General features: G+C 36.2%; 1 protein-coding gene across 2 annotated transcripts in view; it reads right to left on the bottom strand.

The window, feature by feature from the left end:
- Window positions 1–25,047, bottom strand: part of cpx (complexin) — a 137,832-nt gene that overhangs the window by 35,600 nt on the left and 77,185 nt on the right. The window contains exon 1 of one of the 2 annotated variants that reach the window (XM_012367568.2): window positions 4,510–4,659. The exons of the other annotated variant lie outside the window; for it this stretch is intronic. Coding sequence (XP_012222991.1) covers window positions 4,510–4,522 — 13 coding nt within the window. The 5' untranslated portion in view covers window positions 4,523–4,659. Of the gene's footprint in view, window positions 1–4,509; window positions 4,660–25,047 lie in introns of those variants that run through there. 2 annotated transcript variants of the gene reach the window in all.

Raw genomic sequence — 25,047 nt, forward strand, 5'->3', positions numbered from 1 at the left:
TTTGCCACGTAGCTATTTCACCTTGCAACTCGTTGTTCGTATTGCGATAGGCAGCCGCAACACCGCAGTGGGGTTGCTGCTGACTATGTGAGAACGGCTTTGTCGAATAAGCGAAAAGAGAAAAACGAAGATACTCGTTCAGCAATTTTGCACGTTGCCTAGCGCAATTGTAGTCCATTTAGAGTTAATGCACGTTACAGAAATGTGCATGTTTCTATGGAAAAAAATTCTTCAACAATCCTCGCCTCTGTGATGCAAATTTTTCAAAGACTTGCGTTTTAAGAATATTGTGATATTTCAAGCACGTACTAGCAAGTGTACTTATTGTCGCAAAATATATATTAATTTTAAATCGATATTCGCATGAATAGTTTTCAATAGATGAGAGAATTGTGGGGTTTTGAGAGAAACATTACGCAATGGATATGTTTTTTTTTCTTTCTCAAAGCTGATTAAACATTGAAATAATCAAAAATTTGATCCGCATCAATTAGAAGGTTTTTTTTTTAAATATTTACACATGTATTACGTATTATTTGTATATTTACTTGATACATCAAATTCAATTTCTTAAACGAGATCGAAGCGAAAGAAAAAAAACATTACGTACCAGTATTCTTCGTCTTTTTTATCGAGTATATTTGTCGAGAGGGATGTAGCTTCTTCAGTCGCGATTCCAGAAGCGCAATAATTTACACTCTACACACGGGCGTTGCTTATGGTGCGTGTTACCGGCTTCGGCATAAAGGGAGGATATCAGACTGTTTTGTCAACGCGTTATTTATGGCTCGTTGTAGTATATTGATTCGCTCTCATACGGTTGAGTTCCCCTTTCGCGATTTCACGTGCGTGTTTGTACATACTATAGCACCCAGAAGGGTAACGAGCACTATACAGAATAATTTGTTGTGCCACGAAACAATTCGCGAAATTGATCAAATGTAATCAATGATGAAAAATTTAATTGATTGTTTAGAAATGTATTATTTTAGACAATATATATATATTAACATTTTCATATGTATATACAAAATATGAAAGTTTTTTTACATATCTGCTTTCGTTTTTTCTCTTCTTTTTTTAGAATATAAAAAAAATTTTATAAAATGTCTAAGACTTTGAGTTTTGTTAGAGATGATAAGCAATAAATTGAAGAGGGATTTTATACGGAAGAAAGATGATGTAAATTTTCGGTTTGCTAAAAAAAATTTCTTGTGTTAAAAATGGATGTGACCGAGACATGGCTGTTGAAATACGTCTACAATAATAGAGCTGCGCCATTTCTAAACGACTCCTTTGAGAGTTCAGAAATATAAATTCACAGCGAACTTTCTACTTTCTCTGGTAAGACTTTATCGCCTGGATAAGACAAACCCGGGAACACGAAAGTAGCATCGAAAAGTTTCTGCTTCAAGGAGAAGACGACACTATCGTTGTTCAATATTAGATGTTCTTTGCGGATGGAAAACGTTACAATGCAAAGTGTTTGATAAGATTATGCTTGTGCTGTTCTCTGCAATTTCTCCGCGACATCTTGGCATTTAAACGAGAAAAAAATTAGATGCATATTTTTATCATTTGCCAAACATTTGTATTTATTAAAAAATCGATTTTAACGTTTTGACGTCATTGCTGTCGACATTTTTCAATTTTTAGTGTTAAATATTAACTTTAATTACGGAAAAATTCTACTATCTATTTTATTCAATCTATATTCCGTAAATTCATATAACTTATAATGATTTTCAGTTTGTAACCGTTAATATAGCATGCATATGTCACTTTTTATATGAAAGATATTTCAATAGAAATTTCTATACAAGTTTCCTTCTTTCTCGCAGAATTTGATTGCTCGGTTAAACAACGAAATCATTCGGGAGAATTCAGTTCCGTATTCGTGTAGTACACGGTGCAATCAGTTGCTCCTTTGCTTCGACATTTCGTTTACCTTGAAATGATTCAGAGTCGCGTTCGTTCTATTGCATTTTTGAAGTATCGAGGGAATACAGGACATATCAAAAGCACACGCGATCTCGAAAGTATTTGAGATTGATTTTTTAAGAGAGTAGTCGTATTAAATAATTTTTTAACTTTTGATCTTATTTTTAATGCTATTAGTTTTGCAATTGCGTACAGTCTACACACATATGCAAGGACATATAAAAAATTAAAATCTCTGTACTTTCTTAGCAAATTTGTAATATTTGAATAATTGAAGTACAATTAATTTTCTTATAAAATATTAACGAATTTAGATTCACAATATATATTCGTTATATCTGTCGGGGCCCTCCACAAACGCTTATCTTTTTTAAGTTTGGAAGTCGCATATAATAAAAAGTAGGTCGAGTGATGGAGGTGCGACCCTGCAAAGAAAGAGTGCCTGAGCAGATGATACTCATTTAGAGGACGAGCCCGAGAGGACAGGCTTATTTGGGAAGCGGACATGCTTCTAAGTCGATGACGTAAAATTCAATTATGCTTCCGGTGTCTGGAAGAGAATTATCTCAAGAACGATCTCGACACCCATCGACTGAGTTACTCGAAGAAGATTTTCATTACAAATTGAGTTACAGCAGAATTTCAATCTCCACCACCGATAATCGAATCGTAATCGCACTGGAGATGATGCGGAAGCAGGTTTTGCTAATGAAGATATTTCTTCCGTAATGAATATAAGGGTATCGAGTAATTAGGGCATCGATCGATCAAGTTTTATAAATAGGTATGAGTTCCTAAATTAATATTTTTGTTATAGGTATTGTTCATTTCTAAATTTATTTCTCAACAAATTTAGTAAATCTGTGCATTGTATTAGTAAAGAAATATTCGTCATCTAATAGTGAATCGAATCAGGATGCTGTAAAGTTATCTTTTTTATTGCGAGACTCTGAGAACGTTGTAGAATATGAGGATATTCCGAAATTATGATTACTTTTTTGAAATGAAATAATTATTTCAGAGAATCAGAATAAAAAATAGTTTTAGCTATAAAATAAATAAATCTTGAAATCACTTATTTAGTTATAAACTAGTTTTTAATTAAAATTTTAGATATTAAATTGGATGATAGAAATTATTGGCAGTATTAAAAAACAAAGCTTTGTTAACTGGAAAAACTGAAAGCTTCAATGCTTTGTTATCGTTAAAAAAAGAAGAAGCATTATAATTTTAAACATTATAACTTTTATTTTATAAAAAATTAAAATATTTCAATAAATTTAAATACAAAGTGTTGTAATTTCTTTTTCATAAGAAACAAACAACTATTTTCAAATTTTAAAAAAATTTGAAAACTAGAGATTGCGACTTTTATTTTTACAGAAAACAAAGGTACTTTTATCAATAAATTTGAGGACTAAATGTTGTGATTTCTTTTTTACAAAAAAAACCAGCTTCCATTCTCTGAGTGGAAAAACAAAAAATATTTAAAAACTAAACTGTGATTTCTTTTCTACAAAAAAGCCAAGACTGATGATATAGAGTAATATATCAATGTTTGCACAAAAAACAACAATAGACGACTGACGCGGATGAATAAACGCAGTTGTGCAGGACATATTTCCTCTACACACACGTATGCATTTTGATCAAACTGGTAGCCCAATATTTTTAATACAAACGCGTATGTAGGAAATATCTTTCACCATATAGTAGTAGTTTGTTGCATCATACAGATACTGTTGTTGCAAAAATGTTCTTATTTATTTTTCGATAGATTAAAATATGCGCTCTTGTTAAAATTATTCGTTTATTTTTTTAGTTAAAATATGTGACACCATTTCAAACGTTTATCAATTTTACATATATATTGAGAAAAGTCCGAAAAAAGTAACAAAATACATCCACGAATCTTTGATAAGTTTTTAAAAAACTTATAATAAACACTTTTATCTCCTTTTTGAATAACAACACTTTCTTTTGACGTAGATGTATAGTGAACTGTCAAGTATAGATCACGCAGTCTTTTTACTAACTTGAGACCAACTTGTTCTGCCTTTCGTTACACAATGCGACATTTCGGCTACCGTGTACGTAAAATCCAGAACAGGCTAATATCACTGGTAAAAATGTATACTTTATTATACACACACTTTATTTTGTTTAATTTTGTATCGGATAAGAAATAGTTTCTTAGATTTTACATAGATTTTTTAGAGACTACTAGAGTAAATAGAATAGAGACTACATATGTCAAGGAAAGTCTGTTTAAAAGATTGAAAAGAAAACAAAGAACAGTCAGAGATCGATGAATTTCGAACTCCCCCCTCCAACCATAATACCTTAATCCTTGGATGCAGACGAAGTCTCACAATTAAAATAGGTCGGAACCAGTCTCGCCGACACTCGCGAGAGTCTAGAGCACGCGGCCGCGATGGGATATATGATCCGCAAAATTTCCCGTGCGGGGGAAGCAACTCGATTTTCGACAATCAGCGCATACCGAACGAGCGAGCAAGATCGATAGACAATTTAAGTAGTGCATGCTTGACTTTGAATAGGACATACCCAGTATGTCCATGACTGAATCCCGTAACGGCTTGCGCTCGTGCTAGTGGCGACAGTAGTACTGGTCCGTATCGGTCAGACTTCGCTAGTCGGAGACCGCCACCACCACCACCGCAACTCTGCGTCTGCCCCACCAACGCGAGGCGCGCGCGTCCCCCGTCAGAGGAATGGGCGTGCTTGCCGGCGCGGAAGGGCTGGAGAGGGGGGGGGGGGGTTAGAAAAATGTTCAGTTCCTCTCTGGAGGTACGCGGTTCCCTTCCACTCTCATCCGCAATATTTTTGCCGTCCCTATAACCGACATGATCGGCCTTCCTATGGAATAGGACGGGATGGAACGTGACATGATGCCTCTCGATATGGAGAACGAAGAATGGAATGTTGGGGGATGGGTGACGGCAAAGCTTGTACAGCCGGTTAAGCGGCTCGACTAGGTCACGGGGAATAAAGCGGGTGGTATAACGCGTGCGGTGTGCCGAACAAAGGTGTAGAGCACAGTACAGATTTATTTTGCCTAATAACCCTTCAGGCCATAGCGCCGCAGCGGCGAAAGTAAAGAATGACGAGGAGTTTGTAAAAGTGTTAAAAAACGTTTGCAAAAGAAAGAATTGATGCGCACTACTGTTTGCAAGCAAGATAGAAATATTATACAAAGAATTGAAAGAAAATTTTGACTGACATACTGACTGATATTTTAATCGAATTTTAAATGTCTTTCTACGTGAGAATTGGCATGATAGGGAATTTTACTTTGGAAGAGATAACATTTAGGAGATCGAGTTGCATTAAAGTGATTGAGAAATTTTAAATTAGGAACTTTGGATAAGTTTTGGCAGACCATTATATATCTAGATTTTCGAAGGGATTGCGTTTGATATAAAGGTTTCTAAGTTGGTTTATACAGATAAGGCTGAAAATAAGATAGCGAATATATAAAACACCTAATATAAAGTCCCTAAAGTTTCTAAGTTTCTGAACATAGTTGAGCATCGTTATATAAGTGGGTTAGCAGACAAACGGCTGATAACTTGGAGTTATAAAGGATTACATCATGTTGCATTATACTCTTCCGCGTTCTTGTATTCTCTACACTTATAGTCAAGAGAAAACAAACGAATTGTATGCCATCTTATATAAATATTTGGTTACGGAACTTTGAAGTATCTATAGCAATAAATATTCTAGCAGTACATAAGCTAATTCGGAACTGGAAACGACGTAGAAATGTAAAGGAATAAAATAACCGAAGTGCGGGCTTTACTTCCTTGTAACTTCGCTAAATCTCTCACAGTATAGTCAGTCAAAATTTTAATTTCCACAGAACCATTTAAAATCTGTGTAATGGCTCGTGACGGCCCTCTTTTGTTCACTGATTTTAAATCTATCAAGCTTTCGTAATATTTTTATTATTTTTTAAGTTTTTAAATTTCTCAATTTCTGTGTTTTTTTTTTATTTCCCAATAATCAAATATTCCGATTCGGATATATTTTCTTCTTATTTGCATTGCCAATTCACAATTATGAAACGATAAAAATTAACTTTTATATAACTCTGTTAGGTATCTAAATAATTAGTAAATTTTTTGAAATTCTCCAATAATCGAATGTGGCGAAAATTTTTTTATTTGCATCAAAGTTCTTTGGAATCCGGATTAAACAGTTTTTAGATTCTTGTCCAATTTTAAATAATTTTGGTAAATTTGAGCTTTGGTTTTACTCTGGCCTACTCTTCACGCAACGTACATATGACAGATGTTCCGACGATATCTCGCAATCGACCTCCGGTTAATGGGTCGTAGGTCGCAGACCCTATTAACTACTACCCGCGAGTAGACCCAATAAATTATATCGCTCATTAAGTGCGCTCTACACGTGGGAATATTCCTTAATGGCTTTCCGCCTTCACTCGGCATGCTTGCGTGCAAATGCTTCCGCATTTTGCTAATTGCAATTTCTCCCGCAAAAATCTTGTTCTCTCGGCTCAACTCTTGCAAATCTTCATTTATAAGAAGAGATTTTTAAGCAAAAAATTTCAGTGCTGTTTTTTGAAACAATTTTCAGATAATTTGCGTGTATTCTCTCTCTGTTATAAATTTATACTCTTAAATATTTATACGACATAACTAATATAACCAAGAAGGGAATAATTTTATATGAAGAAAGAAATCGCAATTATAGCGTATGTTCTTATATTTTTCTATCAATCTTTGTCTCTGAAAAAAAATTGATTTAAAAATCTAGGAAATTGATATCTTTTCTTGCCGATTCAACCACACCAGTTACAGGATATTCTGTATGTAGTTAAAAAAGACATGGAAAGGATACCTTTTATCTTGTTTTCCTTACGATGTGATGTCTATGCTTTTAAGCCAATTGCAACGGAGAGAAAAGAAAAGTCGTTCATGGAAAACGATTCTTAGGTTCTCACCATCGCTTACTTTCTTTTACGCGTTTACGTATCGTTCGTACGTGCTGCCACCCTGCTTGACTATCGGCTTGATAAATATGGGCGGCTGTTGAATAATGCAACGGCCGCTCCGGCAGTAAACAAGTAACGCAACACCACGGGTTACTGATTCGCCTAAATCACTCTGACCGATCTCCCCCGTTCGCTTATGCGTCTCACCGCCACATTTTCCACAAGCTATTTGACTTGTATCGCGTTTTGTGGACAATATGAGTATATTTTGTAAATCATAGAAAATTTATAAAAGTTGATTATGTGAAAAGATAAAAATTATAATTTTTGTTAAGAAGAAAATTGAATGCGTGTAAAGAATTTTACATAATTATGCTTGTTAATTAAAAAGTAAATCTTTCTTTTTTTATTTACTTAAAATCGCTTTTACTGAGCTATTAGCGACTATAGAACGTATTTATGCCAACGTAATTAATTCTTAGACCGTAACATCGGTCTCTGTGAAACCGCTATTCAATCTTAAAGAATTGGTAGGCGAGCAAGATTTCTATAAGGATGAACAAGAAGTGATAGAAAAGGTAAAAATTTAATGAATAAATTGCGGCGATGGTATTTCACTTAATAACTCGTAGGAAGTACAGGCACGCAATCTGTGTGTTAGGTATAGGTTATTCCGTTAGTAGCGTTTAAGCACGCCTTGATGGCCTCAATCACGTCAAATGCGTTGTGTGTAATTGCATTCGAGAATTCCAACATGCGCACATTGCTCTATGCACATACATACGAACACAAAAGTGTTGTAACAGATCTCTAGAGCAATTGATTATCAATTATATGTAATAATCGTTATTTTGAATTTATTTCTATAGATTTTATTGTGTGCTTATGCAAAGAAGATCAAGTATTTTAATATCGTAAAAAATGTCGTTGAAATTGGGGAAAAAATCCGCATAATTCTGCAGAATCAACTGCTTAATTATCACATTGAGATCCAATTCCGCATTTTAAGAATTAGGAATTGAATTTTATAGAACAAATCGCTGTTTCTTAGTTTGTTTTTAATCGCTTGTTCACCGTGGTATATGGCTCAGCTCACGGTTTGCATTCATCTTCGTGGCGTCAGCGAAGGAGGAAGGTAGACACCGAGGAGAGAATCTCAAGTCGGCGGCAGGCTTTCGCACTATAAAGTTGTTCTTGAAGTATTCCTATATCGCTCGCCGTTGGTATGCCAATATAGTGCTCGCCCTTTGTCACCCCCTCATTCCCGAGAGCGTGCTCTTGTCGACCACTCTCGTCGCGTCCCTTGCCGCCGCTGCCATATTCCCTCATCGACCAGCAGAACGTCCCCTGACCCTCTCGCATACCCCGTTTCGCACGCAGTGGTATGTCTGCATGCCGGGGATATAATGATTGGCAGCGGACTGTCTGCAGTCCGACCACGACGATGTGTGGACTACGTTCCCCGCCCATCCTTCGCGGATAGCCTTCGTTCGCGGTTGATAAGAATCATACAGCGCCCGTGCGAACATTTGAGTTCTATAAATTAAAAATATTGTGTAGAGAACCCACTTTGGACGATCTATAGTTTGCGGCAGAGCTCGGAATAGAATTCTATTTGCAGTTTGATGTGCCGTTTAATAAGGAAACATCTGATAAATCAGAACACTATACATATGTGTATTCTGATTTTTCAAATGTTTTATATTATATGAAACTATACATTTATTCCGAATTCTAGACAGCTATTATGAAACTACTTCGAACTATTTTTGAAAGAATTTTTTTTAGATATTTTTTTAGTAATGTTAGTAGATCGGCAGTAAACTTGATTAAATTGCTGTCAATCTGTTCGACATTGCGAACATTTTGTTTATTAGGATATTTAGGGGAAAACGAAATTATATCGATCGGAAACAGTTCCTGAATAGTTTTACAATAGCTATTTTGTTTCGAAATATAAATCGTTCAAACCGAGAGCTTAACAAAATCTGGTAAATATAAAAACAAACGAAGTGTAAAATACATCGAATACAATTCTCATGGGAAGTTTATAACACGGTCTTTTGGTTATCACAAACCGCTATATAGCGCCAGACTGGACTTCGAATTTCAACTATCGTGCCAACAATTGGCGTCAAGTTGACCCGAGCTTTTGAAAACTGTTACACGAGATCTCTGTACATTTTCAAAATGTGACTTTATGTGTGTCGAATTCTCGTTGTTTTGCTCAACCGGTAGTTATTTCAAATGTCCATTACGATAAAATTCATTACTGACATTAGAAGCCAATTTGCAGACCACGAAAATTGCTCACTTTAATTAATCTATCTTAATTGATCCAAGAAACCTCATAATATCGTGTTTTTAAATATAATACAATGTGTATACAATTTGTATAAACAATTGAGCTCTATAAATTAAAAATATAAAACATTTTGTAAAGACAAAGTGCAAATTACATGGGATACAATCTTTATTTTAAGTTATAACGTAACCTTTTTATTATCGTGAACTACCATATAGCGCCATTTCAACAATTGTGCCAACAATTGGCGTCACGTTGGCCTGAGCGTGCTGTTCGTGGAAACTGTTACACGAGATCTCTGTACATTTTCAAAATGTGAGTTCGTGCGTGTCGAAGTTGCCGCTTTGCTCAACTAGCAGTTACTTCAAGTGCGATAGTTATCTGTTATGGTAAAATTTATTACTGATACCAGAAGTTATTTTGCAGACCTAATATCACAGAAATAGGTCAATCTAAGTTGATTTAATTATCTGAGAATTTTATAACGCTGTGTTAATTTTCAAGATTGAAAACTACGGACAAAATAAAGAAGCGCTAGTTTTAGATTATAATTTATTTAAATTACGCCTGTTCATGCAATAAAAATGTCATTTATGCGTGACGTCATTGTAACAGTTTTTCTACTTTGCTATCTTTCTGGATATTAATAATTTGTTTAAGATAACAATCTTTGAAATATTCTAACTTTCTAACATCACTAATTTTGTACATTACAATTAAATCTTGCCGAAATTGATGAAAAAGTATTCTGCGTACTTAAATTTCTGTATTATTTTTTTCAATTGTTTTTCCAACTCATTTCTCGAGAAATTATTTTTGTTAGAAATTATTTTTATCATAAAGCAGACATATTAAAACTGGGTCGCATATTTCGATTGCGAACAATTGATTTAATTGCTAGCTAGATTCTTCGCATCATTTTGCCGTCTCATTCTTTTTCGTTAATTGGTGGATTCTAACGTGGTGGTGTTCTGCAGATTTCAACTAGGAAAAGCGCTGTCGAATACACACAAACGCGACTCTTTAGAATATGACGCGAGATATGCCTTGGCGTGTTAGAAGAATACGAGAGGGAGAAGAGATGGCGTTTAAATTACTTCAATTATGCTTGACGCGCACCGCGTTGAACGACTCATTCGATTTTTCCGTCCGCTTTTTTCTACCACAGCCTTTAGATCCTTCGATTTTTTAGAACAGACTGAATGTGGCGCAAACAACTTTCTCGAATAAATATCTTAAGTTCGTAAATATTTAAATTTAATGAGAAATAATTGGAGTTTTTAAGATATATTAAAATATATCACGAAATTAAAAATTTTCTTATTCTTCTTCCTTCTAATCTTCTTAATAAATTGTATTCTCACGTTAATTCTTTATTGTAATATTTAATAAAAGATTTTATATAATAAGAGATTTTTAATTGTTGGTTATATCTTAAGGGGATGCAACTAATTATTTTTCAAGAAGAAGGATCTCTATAATTCACGTCTCGTAAATTCGCGTTGTTAGCAGTATTAGTAATAGTAAATTAGCAAGCAACAACGATCTATGCGACATGGCAACAAGCTTAAGTTAAACGCATGGTTGCTGATAAGGTTCGTAGTAACAGGCTACTGGATGCTAGCAACGTCGCCTGTGCTATGAGAATGTATACGCGGCAATTCACGCCTCGAGACGTACACGCGTTTCTCTTCGTTTGATTGTAAAATAATGACATTGGAAGGTAGCGCTTCGCTATTCAATCGTAAAGGAAATGTATTATCGATTCTATCCTATCTGTATCTTTACTAAATAAATCGTTGCTTCGCGACGACATTATTATCGATATCCTATTGATGCATTGTAAATTGATCATTAATAATATGATTTAACTTAAATTGTGAAAATGTAAATTGTATTATTATCAATTAATTAAATTATGAAAGGTTGCAAAATTCGAAATATTAGCTGTCGGACGATGTCGCGTAAGTTAATTTATATGTCGGCAAAATGTCGGCACATTACGTAGCGCCGTTCTCGCTTGCGGTTTTTGCCGGGATGCAGAGAGGCGACGCATTTTGACGTTAATACGATGCGGCCGCCCGCATACGAGATTGACGCATCCTGCAGGCTTAATCGGCTGCTCTGTACTACCGCTAATAGCGCATGATCCAATCGCTAATCCGCATCGTACGCTTTTTGCACGACTACTAATTGCTCCCGTCTCGCGAAAGCTATTTGTTCTACCGACGTCTAAATAGCGGCAGCCATTTAATTTCGCGTTTGGATCGAACATCGAACAATCCATCCCTCGCCTCATTCGCAACTCTCTCCAACACTGCCGGCCGGGATCATCTCTTAAGAAGGACTCAATCGTCCGTCTAATTACCGTTGCTTCTCTTTTTTTTTACTTCTCGTAACTCGTTCGCTCTCGCCTTCCGTATCCTTCTCCCCCATTTTCACTGAACTCTCTCGCCTCTTCAACGTTTCCCTCCTTTCGTTGTTCGATAGTTTATTGCTATTGTAGTCCGATCAAGTATGTCTCGTCCAAATAAGTCGTTTCATTCGGAGTTTCGTTTTGATACAAAATAAAACACAAGGCACATAATTGTGCTTGCGATAATACGAACTGCCGTGCAATAAAATACGCGAAAGTGTAATAGCGACAGGGTGAAAATGAAATTCGGGCGGAGGACGAGTGAATAGAAAGGTTGCGTTGCGTTGCGCGCCAAGTTAACAGCAGCTTAGCGTTTGAGAATAGAAAACGCATACAGTCCGCTCACGTGCGCACGAGTCAGGCTACCACTCGGCTGTAAATCAGCCTTAAACCCGGCTGGGCAGCTTACAATCAAACGTACTTAGCCAGCCTTGCCCGTAGCGGAGGGATAAAGTGGCGAAAGACGAAAATGGAATATATCCACGATCATAAAGCACACATACCACCTAACTTTGCCTCCTTCCTCTTTCTCCCTCTCTCTCTCTGTCTATTCCATTCTTATTCCCTCACGCGATCTCCAGCTTTTACTTCTAGAAACCACATTCGTAATACGTCGTCCGAGAGAATTCCGCGTAGGATTCTAATGGAGTCACCTCTAAATGTGTATCCATACGTCAGAATTTCGACCAAGGCACTTTTTTTTATCCCGCACGGATTAAATATAGTGTTGTCTGTGAGTATTGAAATGTTTTACCGCGAGATATCCATATTTCTATATAATTTCTCAATTATCTTTAGCAATGGCGCGCATTGAAATTAATTAAAATATAAATGAGTGGATGGACGGATGGCAACTTATCAGATTGAAAGCTAATAGATTTTGAGTTGTTAATAGAAATAAGCAGTGAGGTGTTAAATGACTGTGCTGTTTGAAAAAAATTGACAAACATTTCCAAACAAAATTATTTTGGATATTTTGACACTCAAGTTTTATTAGTTTTCTGATTGAAACAATTTTCTTTTTTTCCTTTCTTTTTTTTTCTTCTTTTTCACGAATGTGTTATATTAGCGATACCGTTCGTTCAGCAATAATAGTTTCTCGAGGACCCTTAAGGCTATTATTGCGCGAGAAGTTAATAAGATTAGCTTCCCAACGTTATCTCTAAATTGCCATATGTTTTCTGGCCTAACGCGATAATAGGGATTAGAAAGGACCGTTTTGAGGGTTGTACCAGGTTAGATAGAGTACGCTGTTTGGGGGAGGGGATTTTCAAAGATTCAGATTAGAAAGGTCTAATTGCTACCTAATCCACCAGTGAATATCGTTATCAGCCCGAATGTCCGATTTGCACAAAGAGGATCTCGATACACGCACGAATTCAGGCCTTCGACAGCGAGACAATATCGACCGTCAATTTAATACCCCAGAAACGATCGACATATCTGTGCAAAGTGAAGTTTGTATTTTTTGGGCGACATAAACAGCAATAAGTTACTTAATAATTCTGTTGAGATTAGCTAAAATATATTTATTGCTTGCAGGAATAGCGTCAAACAGAAATATTTAATTTCGTGAGAAAGATTTTCTCGCGCTAACGTTGAGAGCGTCGCATTTTCCGCGCATTACAGCAGAAATTAAGCTATCTAACGCCGTGCCCATATTTTTCGCGCTTCTTCCCACTTCCGCGTGGAACGTTATGCAAAGCTCGGGGATCCCTTTATCACTTTTCCCTCTAACGACTTCTTTCTTCGCGGCTCTCCCGCCGTACCGCCGCCTTTAAGGAAACCATTTCCATATCTCTCTTGCCCATCTCGCTCCGTCGCGTTGTCTTCGTGTGTTGTCCATAGTGCGGCACGGACGATCCGTTCTCGCGATAGTCTCTATCGCCAAGTTCCGCTCTTCCTTCCGGTTATTTATTTTCGCACACTTGCACATGCAATATAGTAGCGGAGGAAAGGTATTAAATATGGAATATTGTTTATGTTTCGCGCTCTTTTTTTCTCATAAAATATATATTTTCGAATTTTGATATTAAATGCTTGTGCAATACTGTTTAATTATCATTAATGAGTTTAATTATTATTTATTAGTGAACAAATTTAAAACATGGGTCAGTAACGGGTTAATATTCTATTCAATGAGATCATATTATAATTTGGCGATAAATTTGAATACATAAGCCGATTCCATATGGATTCACATGGTTCATTCTGTCATCGCCGACTTGATTAAAGATTAATTGATTATGTTTTGGTCACATATAACTGTTATACATTAAATACTCTGTTATTATTAACATTAACAATAATAATGATCAGAGCAATAATGTTCGAAGTATCAGCTGTCGATCGGTCATATAATTTTCGAAAAAAAGATTTACGCCCAGTGTTTCGTAAGACACGAGTAACTGGACTCACCTAAGCACTCGTCACGTAAAACAATACATTTTATCTTTTCAACGGCAATGTCAACAATATGACGAGCAAAAAGCTCAGCGGATAAAAATGACAGAGACCAATCAACATCTGGAGATAACTCCCGCGATCCAAGGGACGTTATCGCACAAAGCCTGTTTGCCAAGCCACGAAGAAAGATGGATAGTTTTCATCGTCTTGCACCATAAATCCTCGTGAGAGAATCTCGCGCGGCGATAAAGGAAGAGATAAGGAGATACCACAGAAGGAACTGCCATCTTCTTTTGTGGTGGGGTAAAATCGAAGGAACCCCGCTCAGTTTTGAGACATTAACACGCGTATGTGAAACGGTTGAATGAATCGATTAGTCAAGTTGGTTTCCAGTTACGGATTAAACGAGACACGAGCATCATATCTACATTATTGCCCTGACGGATTCTAATCCTTGGGTTGCCAGTCCATAATTCCGCAGTCCAAGCTCGAACAGTTCTTGAATAATGGACGATTAAAGCTGACCGTTCGCGCCTGACCTAATTTGACTCGCACCTGATCTAATCCTAACCATATCGTTTGGATTTCCTCGGAGACGCCGCGTTATCTTGATTGTCGAATAGACGGCACACTGCGGAGGATCCGGATGCCGTCGGATGCCGTCGGATGCCATGAAAGGTAAACTGAATTGATATCAGTCGAAATCAGGTTACGACCACCTAATTTCTATCCTGCGCTGCTGCCAATCTCAATATCAAACTGATACGCATGCGAGATTCTCCGCAAACATGTGTTAGTTGCTCGATGCAAAACGATATCGCACATATTTGGTATTTTCGCTTTTACGGTGAAAATTTTACAGTGTGTGCAGAGCGATCATCTGACCGCGTTAAGACCGACAGCCGATTGAGTTGAGATAGCGTGATATATGATGACAAAATAAAAAGATCGTGCGGAAATGAACAACAACTATCTATCGGTCGATGTAAGGTGGCATTTTTTTCACGCCAACAGATTATACCGAATATATAACACCTCGAGGATCAAAGCTGGAAAATATTTTAGCGAAATCCCTGTCCAATGGGCGTGATCCTGACCTTATATCGGATCACGGAGCCTGAAAACGTGAACGATAAAGGCGAGCGTGTCGCTGGGAACCCGAGTAACCTGGATTTACTAAGCGGGTGTAGAAGCGAAGGATAGATTTTGGCCGGATGCCAACAACGGCACTGCGGATGTCGATGGTGACACTGCGCGCGTTGGTGGGGCTTGGTTCGTTCGATTGCACCACTGGGACATCCACTTACGAGTCCAGGGCGCAGTCAAATAACAATTTATATTGTTATTGTTATAATATTGCTATTTGTTCGTATATTTATGTACACGCGGTTTCCTCAAATTTGAGTATATCAGTACTGCGGCAGAAAATTTTGCAAGGAATTAATAAAACTGCGATTTTTTATTTCAATTAAGTTTTTGAAATATGAAGATTTAACATTTGATCGTAAGCCACATACGCGTGTATGGTGTATTTCAAAATCCTGTATAATGTTGATATAATCACATTTTTAATTTTATAACTAATTAGCTATGAATAGAAAATTGATAAAAATTGGTTACTAAAATTGAATTGATCAGAAAATATGAGGGGAGAATTTTATCTGGAAAAGATAGTATTTTAAAGAAAGGTAATCGATCACATCTGACCGCGTTGAGCAACAGTAAAAAAAACTTCGCAAGTATAATCGAACATCTTATCAGAGGGAAGCCATTCAAGCATTTTTCGACACTTACAAACTCGTGTTTGTACTGTTATCAGTATCTATTTCAGAACTACATAGGCCATCCATTTTAGAACTACATAGCCACATTCATTTTTCGCAACTGCCAGTAAACGACACTGCCGTTTGATGCATGTCGCGCTATATTCACAAATCGTGGATCTGACACCGTGTACGGATTTAATTAAACGGTACAATGTAGTATTAACTTTAAAAAGCATGCAGTACATAAAATATAATAATAAGTAATATAATGTGTGTAAATACGATATACGATTTAAATCACGAGAAATTTATTCTCTTTATCATAAAGATAATTTGACATTCAACGATACGCGACGCGCAACAGCAGAGTTTTAATATAAACGTTGATCGCGATGTAAAATATAAATATGTTCAAATTATAACAGCATCTAGAGTAATTAATAATTTGCAAATATTTATTGCACACATTGAATTTTGTATTCGACCTTTAAGCAAATGTTTAATTCATATTACATAATTACCGAGTAAAATCAACTTTTTATATACATTCTGAAATAATTATGTAAATTATTTCGAAATAAAAGAATAATGAATGAAAAATTGAATGCGCCAAATGATTATTTTTCAAACATTAATTATATAAAATATATAATATAAAATAATATCAATAATAAAATAATATCAATAATAAAATAATAATAATAATAATTACATAAAATATATAAAATAAAATAAAACTATAATAAAATATATTTGTATTTATAGATCAACATTTGTGCTACAGCTTTATTTATTGCAAACTATATATCGGCAAGTGTCAAATTATTTTTATTTTGCATTTTTCGCTAATAATTATAAAGAAATGAGATATATAATTTATTTAATAATAAATGAAGATAATACACAAAAAAACTAAATTTCTCGAGATTTATATTTTATTATATTTTACATAACGTAATTTTAGAATTGAAATTATATTATATTATATTATTAAATTCGCGCGCACGCATCACAAAGATTTATTCCTATGTATCTGCAATTTGTGCAGACATAGCACGGATATGCATCAAACGGTAGTGTCGTTCACTGGCAGTCTCGAAAAATGGATGTGACTATATCGCTCCAATTTTTAAAATGGATGCCGATACTGAAACGGGAGCTAAACGGGAGCTAAACGCTCCACGAAAAACGCCGAAATGGCCACTCTCAGATTTCTCTCTGACTCTATCTTTCCGCAGCAGGATCTAAACAGATTTTTAATTCAGTTACGATCATATAAATCTAAGCAGCGAGTGGTAACATCGTGGTAACATTGTTGGCGATGTCGCAACGTCGTGTCGCTACATTATGCCGGTTAATGTATTACGCTCCCGTGCGCGCGAGTGTGCATGCGCGCGTTATACATGGATGGACGCGTCCACGTGTATTGTGAAAATGAATGACGCATTTCGTTACAGCGACATTAAGGCGCTTTCGTTCATTCCTGCGGAAACGCGATAGCTTATGCGCCAGCCCATGTGGATATGCCACTTATACGCTCTGCACGCTTGACTGGGCGGATCGGACGTAAATTGTATTTTCTGGACCGCGACGCAGACGATGCGTTCGATTGGCCGATCGCACGCTGCCACTGATTCTGTTCTCGCCAGATTTCCTCTCTGACACAGATCGATTTCGGCGGGGGGAATTTATTTACTTCTTTCAGCAGTTTTTTCCTCTTCAGTTGCTCCAACGTGCTTCAACATCATTCATTCGTTTATCATTATAAACTACCATCGTGATAAAAACTAATTATAGTTTTACTTCAATTTGCAATTTATATTTATTCCCACTTAAGTAAAACAGAGCTAAATGCAATTCCCGATTATGATTAAATTTTATTTGACTTTCTGCTATTTTAATTTGATTTGTGCAATTATATTATAAATTACACATTTATTTGAATAAGTTTGTTCAAAGCTTGGTATAAATAATAATTAGATGGATGGATAAATTTCACGGTATAGATGAATACATTAAATTTTAGCATGATCGCGTTTGATTATGTTCATATGAAAATGTGGCATTATCGCAAAAGTTTTATCGACTGATCGGGTTCCCTCCTCGAATGCTCTTGCATTTGACGCATAACGATGCCGTTAATCCTACCACGGAAACTTCACCGGAATCTCTCAATGAAGGAAATATATCTATTCACGAGATAAAGCCGTCGAATTGGGCATTAATTCGCGGAGGAATTGAAAGAGATGGCTCGCTATCTCGCGCTTTTTCTCACACTTTCTTCCTGTTCACTTCATTCCCCTCTCCGCACTCATACATTTTTCACTAGAAATCCGAAAAGATCCATTTGGGCTGATGGAGGATAACTCCTCTCCGACAGGATGAACAAGGGGGGGTAGGGAGGCGCGAGTAAGAGGAACAAGGATAGCTGGATTGACAGGAGAGAGGAAGCAGATAAATAGTTAGCTAAAGAACAGCTTACAATTTTCTCTCGGTATTTATATTTTTGCCAATAAACTTTACGAAGATAATAAAAGTTTATTCTTTAAACGACTCCGAGTGAACTTTAACGAAGTCTCACTTTGAGATTTAGTTACTAAAATGCTTTTTAACATAGAACATTTAAAAACTAGAAAGATGTCTTCCGCGAAATTTTCAATAAGCGAATATTAATTTCAAATTGAACAAAGAATCCACGGATCAGATAAGGGCGGATGTCAAAGGATACATCGCGTCAATATCGAAAGGATTAAGGAACAAAAAAATGTATGATTTTCTGAATACTCAGTTCAAAGTAGCAATTGTGCGGACATCTCTTCTCGAGCGGTAGTATTTTTACAAGTTAAATAAGCAAGTAAGGACTCTTTCCTGCGAATTGGTTCTGAATTTTATTGGTTCGCAATTTGTGCGCGACAAAGGAGTTGCTCAGCTACTACGAACCTAGCCTTTAAATGGTAATTACGTGAAAGATCCTTTTCCCCTGCCTCCTCTCCCTCTCCGTTTTCGACGGAGGAAACGATTTTGTAGAATTAAATGTATTCCACTTACGAGTTCGAGCGCTTCGAGAAATTACCGATTTTGCCGCCTGATGGCGAAAGCATTTAGCTGAAGAATTGGGAATGCGTCTGAGAAAGGAGAGACTGGAAGTTATTATAAAAAGTATTCAAGATCGATTCGCAGATGAAGAATCTTTACTTAGAGGTAGTAAAAAATCAACGAAAATCAAAAACTTTGTGAAAACTTGAAAACTATGCGAAGGACTCGGTGGATGATGAGGAGGGAATAGTCTCTTTCCTGATCCTTGATTGGTATCGGGCCTTAAACGCCTCCTTACTCCATTCCGGAAATTGATCCAGACGAGGGTTTGCATTGATTATTCAGACCAGACCTTTCTCTCCCGTCCGGGGCAATGGAAATATTGAGTAACTAGATGGAGTCTTTCCTTAATTGAAAAACAGCTAATGCTCTTTCAGCGAAACAAGGGCAAAGAAAGAAAAAGGGATTAAGAAAGCAAAGTAAATAATTTGGAATAATAATAATAATAATATATCGTATAACATATCGTAATATCGTGGAATATTTTTTTATGGAATATCAAGCGAGAGGTTATTTGAAATAACAATAGATATTTGGTTACTATTCCCAGATTCATCATTCTAAACGTATGTATGTATGCGTGTGTATGGAAAAGATCATATCTATCTGTACATATAATAAAGGCTACATTCGAATCTGTTATTTCAGTTATATGATCAAAATGTATTGCAGTTGTACGTATCAGATCGTTACGCGCGGTATTCATGAATTTTATACAGAGGCTGGAAAGTTTTTGTAATTTCATAATTTGGACAAAAATAATAAAGGGCTTGATTATGAAATCAGAAATAACAGGACTTTAAATGTGAGCATAATTTAAAATTTCATAATTGACGGAAAATAACTTTAAATGTAGAGGATCAATGATATCAATCAATTGCGTGGAATAAGCACAACACTCTTAATTAATGATAACACATAAGATAATATATTAATTAACGGAATATGATTGCGGCTTTCGGATTGTCGTTGAATCCTCGAAATACAACTGCAAATATTAGCGCTCACGTTTGTAATCTAATAAAGTGCATCCGCCGCTCCGGCGAGTTCGGAATATGAGATTTAAACTCGATGTAATGTTTGCCTTGTTTCTGGGTCAGCAATACGATACGCTGACGAATGGATTAACCAAGGATGAAGTTGAAAGCTACCGCAGTATGCGTGAACTCTACCGAAATTCCAGAAATTATAACTTTTTGAAACTAATCGTCGGGGATATATATTGTCCGGTTCGTTGTAGAGAAAAATATTTCACTGCAACGTTGAAAGACCGCGTACAATGCGCGATAATGTGCAACACGCCGCAAGTAGTTTTAGCGTAAATATTGTTATCTCAGCGATAAAATTCACAAATTACTCGCATAATGAAACATCATGACGCTATTGAAATATTATAGTTTTGATAACGCCGTTAGATTGCATCAGGCAATTTGTAAACTTCGTAAATGCAGTGAGTCACGCACTAAATTGACAATTAAACATTAATAAATAAAGCTGTTAATGCACTTCAGCTTTTCGTTTTTAAGCGCCGTTCCGCAAAATGAATATTATGAGGATTATTGAGTTAAATTCTACCGTATTACATATATGCGCGTATTAATAGTTAATCCTGTCATTTTTTCTCCGCATTGTTACATGGCAATGCCTTGCTCTCGCAACTGATATTTTTTTAATAAAATGCATGGCACTCGCTGTGTCGCGACAAAAGTATAACGTGATCCTATCGCAAAGCGCATTTAATGTCACAATAAAAAATTTAATGTTTGCCAGTTTTTGTCTTTTTTTACTTTTGCATACAATTTTAGGTGAAAACAATTTGATTAATGCCGTCCTTGTTACATACGTATTACTGCATTTTATCTTCTTACATAAATCATGATCACGTCGAAGGTAAACGATTGAACTCACTAATGTTTCCTTTCCTAGTTCTTTTCTCCCTCTTTTATCGATGGGACCACTTAAGAGCACTCTTGATTTTCGATTTTTCATTCGAAAGAATCTCAAATAATATCGTGACTGGACAGTGATTGCGTAGATACGGAGCGGTCTGAAATACGCATACTACAAAATCGGCAGTAATTTTTCGAGAGTATTCTTAACCGCTATTTTACGACTAACCTCGCCGAATCGATTCTCACAGTACCATTCGCAGAGTAAAATGGCTGCGACTACTCTATTTTGCCATTATATATACAATGTGACAACGAAATTCCATTATGCACATGACGGAATAATGTGCGTCAAATGATAGTTGCGTTGATAATACATAAATTGTTTTCAATATGGGTTATTTCGAGAATATTTCGTGTAACAATTATAAAGCGGTAATTATGGAGCTTTTTTGTGCTTATGTTGTGTATTAATTTTTAAGAATTATCTAACCTATTTTTGGTAAAAATTTTATTTAATGATAGAGCTTTGTTTTGACGGATACAAGCGCACTTTAATTTGAAGATGAAATATGAAGGTATTTGACGGTGAAAAAATGAAACAGCCACTGCGAAAGCTTGCAAATAAATTTTCATTTATGAAAAATCAACTTTAGCTTTAGAGAAAAAAAAATATATTTCTACTCGCGGAATTATGCACACTGTACTCAATGGTTTCTGTTAGTTTTTAATCTGACTGCATTTTGGAAAACGATTGAATTGTTTGCATTTCTATTCTAGTTTTTTTCACGAAATTCAAGCGCGATTCATTTTTTACTATCGAATTTCTCATTCTGTTTCTGTGCTCCGTTTTTTATATGCGTTTTTTTTCGGCGGGCAAGCCAGGTTGTCTAGTTAAGCGGCAAAAGATATTTATTGGAAAGCTATATTTGAGATTATCAAAAAGGGAAAGGCGATTTTATCTGAATAACAATTATTCGACTACTGAGATGCGATTTGCGTTGATGGGATTGAAAAGATGATAAAGCAGCAATACGCTTGCTTCTCCCTCGTTCGCTTTATCCCGCGCAAATCGAATCAATGATAAGTGTGATGAAATCTTATGACTAGATTTGCGCGGCCATAAGGTGGATTTTCAAGAGAATGTCTTCGACGATTCGCGATTTCAATTTTTCGAGATTTGCCCTGAAGGAACGGAGGAATTCTGCGCGAGTCGAGAGAGAGATACGCTGCGCTTGCAGGCGATACGCGCGCACGTATTTTCGCAGAAATTCCCCGTCGGCAAAACACCGATCTCTTTCATTTTGCCATTTTTATATGAATGTCTTCGGTAGTATGAAACTTCGCTACTTGTACTCGTTAACGGATTTCTGTTTCGTTGAATGCGCATGATTCTTCACGCGAATATGTAGAATGGAGAGGATCTTATTAAGCTCAATATGCTTATTCTTGAATATTGAGTTTATTTCTTAATATTATATATCTTTACTATTCTTATATAATTGTGTATCGATATATATCCTAAAATTCGCGAACATCTTTTCATTCTTTTGACTAATTTGTCGTCGACTTTTTCTCAGCAAAAATTATTGAAGAAAGTTATCATTTGCAATATTTTTCTTTAACCTAAAGTTTTATTTTAGTTTATTTAAAACTGAAGATTATTAATTGTTTATTTGTCTTTTGAAAGTTTTATTTACGAAACGTTTTTTTTTTTTTTTTTTTTTTTTTATTATTTATCACTCGGAAAGTATCGATGTTTCAATATTTTTGCTGAGAGACGCTCGATTGCAAATAAAAGATTAGTCAGAAACTCATTCATTTAAACGTCCGCAAATTTTGAGGTGTATAAACTATATTGATTACAAATAAGCATACATTGATTACAAATGGTTCCAGAGAATACGTCTCCTCTCAATTCTTCGTTATCTTATTACTGAGCTCGCTTCGAATTCCTAATTGGATCGAGATTACCACAATACCTCGCGAGAACACGTGAATGTATTTATCGAGTGCAAACGTCGAAGACAATTCTCTTCATTGGCTGCCGGTTAAATCACATTTCCATCAGTGAGAACAATGCAGCTCACGACGCTTCAACAATACGCAACGAATTGAGCGCGAAGACGCGACGGTTAGATGCGGACAAAACGTTTTCCCCTTGATTGGATATTTCACGAACAGAAACGACTAATTAGCTACCGTGACATTTGCCTATGATTTCCCGTGAAGAGAAACGAACCTTATCCGACTCCCAGGTTTCGCAAGTTAAATCCACTGTGGGGAAAGGTAAGTCAGTCGTCTAAGGATATTAACTCGGGTCAGCATCTAGTGATTTCTGTGTGAACTTGCATCTCAGTCAGAGTTAAGATCTATTCATACGGTTTAGCTTTAGGTAAACTAAGTAAACTAGGACAGTGGAGATAGCGAAAATAGCGCGCAGCTTTTGAGCGTGTATCGTCTATCAGTTCTACCATTTTCGCTGATTAGTTTAACTTTTTTACTTTAACAGTCTGTTTTATTGTACAAAACGGGAAAATAAATACCAGCTTTTAACAATCGGAATTATCCGCTGCTCGCTGTCAGTTTTCTTTTATCCAAGCACGAGAGCGTACTTGGAACAGACTTGTCAATTCGCAGAGATAACTTGTTCAATGTGTCCTAGCTTTATATTTCAGGGAGACAATCTTAATTATCGTTTTCGTATTCTATTCGCGAAATTACATAGTTATCGATGGACATGCCATGGATACGAATTAAACCGCAAAAATAATCGAATCAATTCCCACGGTCCGACACGAAATTTAGTTATGTCGTATATCTCTAGGTAGGCCCCTTTATATCGACTGTATCGACAGTATTCGATTCTCGTTGGAAGCGCTATTGTCCTAGGATAATTTCGTCGGAATAGATTTCCTCGTTCGCTATCTCTCGCCGGCGGTATTTCATTCCCGCGCTCGATACACGTGCTTCGCGTATGCTGAGATAACGGATGATATATATCTACGTGGCGCAGTGATACTGTTTCCTCTCTCCTTCCCCTCCCGCTCATTGCAAGAGTACCGTGCAACACTCGGTGCAAGTTATTCCGCCGTTGCACACGTTAATTCTGAATGTAGAACTGGATATCGCTGAACGCAGAGCGGCAATAAGGCAACGATTAGAAGCGTCCCGGCGAATTATATGCGGCTCCGCGTTAATTCATTTTGAGGATCCGCGAGAGTGTGATTAAAGCATTCCATACGCGCGTTCCGTAATATCCGTAAATATGTATAAAGTGGGTCATCTCATTTCGGGGTTGGAGTCGAATTGAAGATCTCGGATCTGTGTCTCGTGCGTCGCATATAACGATAAAGAGAAAACGGAGAGCTCGTTCTGGAAACAATCAGCAACTCTGTAACCTTTCGGTCACAACCTGGGCATTCTAGTTACAAAGTTCGGCAGTTTGAAATTGCGTCCGCGGATTATGGGAGTTCACGGATGCATGAACATGTTTACAGTTAGGCGCGTCGCCATTAGTTTCTGCGGCGCGAAAGTTTGCTCTCGCGAGAAACGTGGGGGATATGAAGTTGCAGCTCGAGAATCCCAAAGATGGCTGCGAGAATTAATCCGATTATTGTTCGGGAAATTCGTTTTGCGCCACAAATCGCATCTCGTTAAAGTGCGACGGACCATTTAAATAATTTTCGGTTATTTTATCGATGCCACGTCATGCAGAAGAAAAATAAAAACGGTTGCAAACATACGCGGGCCTTCTTGTGTCGTTGAAACGAAATGCCCCCATCCCCATTAGCACCTACGTGTGTGCTGTATAAATGCGTGGACGGCTTACCGCATGCGGGAAATAAATTTCAACATCCGCTCATGGAATTTTCACGAATACAAAAAATTTTCGAATGCGGGTGGTTCACTGTTGCAATGGAATATCAGAACTTTTTCAAAGATCCTATCGCTGAGAGCTTGATTTGAATAAAAGGAAACACTTTTAATTAAAAAATATTATCTTTAATGCAATTAACGATTTAATTAAATTTAAATTATTTTTAAACAAAATATTTTTTACGAAAAAAAAATTTTTTTTTTTTAAAGAATAAAAATATTTTTAAAATTACAAACGAATATTGAAATAGGTTTGAATATAATCTTTTTTTAATTTTCTACACGTTAATACTTTTACAAAATATATATTGTTATCTCTAAAGTTGTAAAAAATTATTATATATTTTTTTTTTATTCTATTAATT

The sequence above is a fragment of the Linepithema humile genome, chromosome 4, assembly GCF_040581485.1.
Source record: "Linepithema humile isolate Giens D197 chromosome 4, Lhum_UNIL_v1.0, whole genome shotgun sequence".
NCBI classification, from domain to species: Eukaryota; Metazoa; Arthropoda; class Insecta; order Hymenoptera; family Formicidae; genus Linepithema; species Linepithema humile.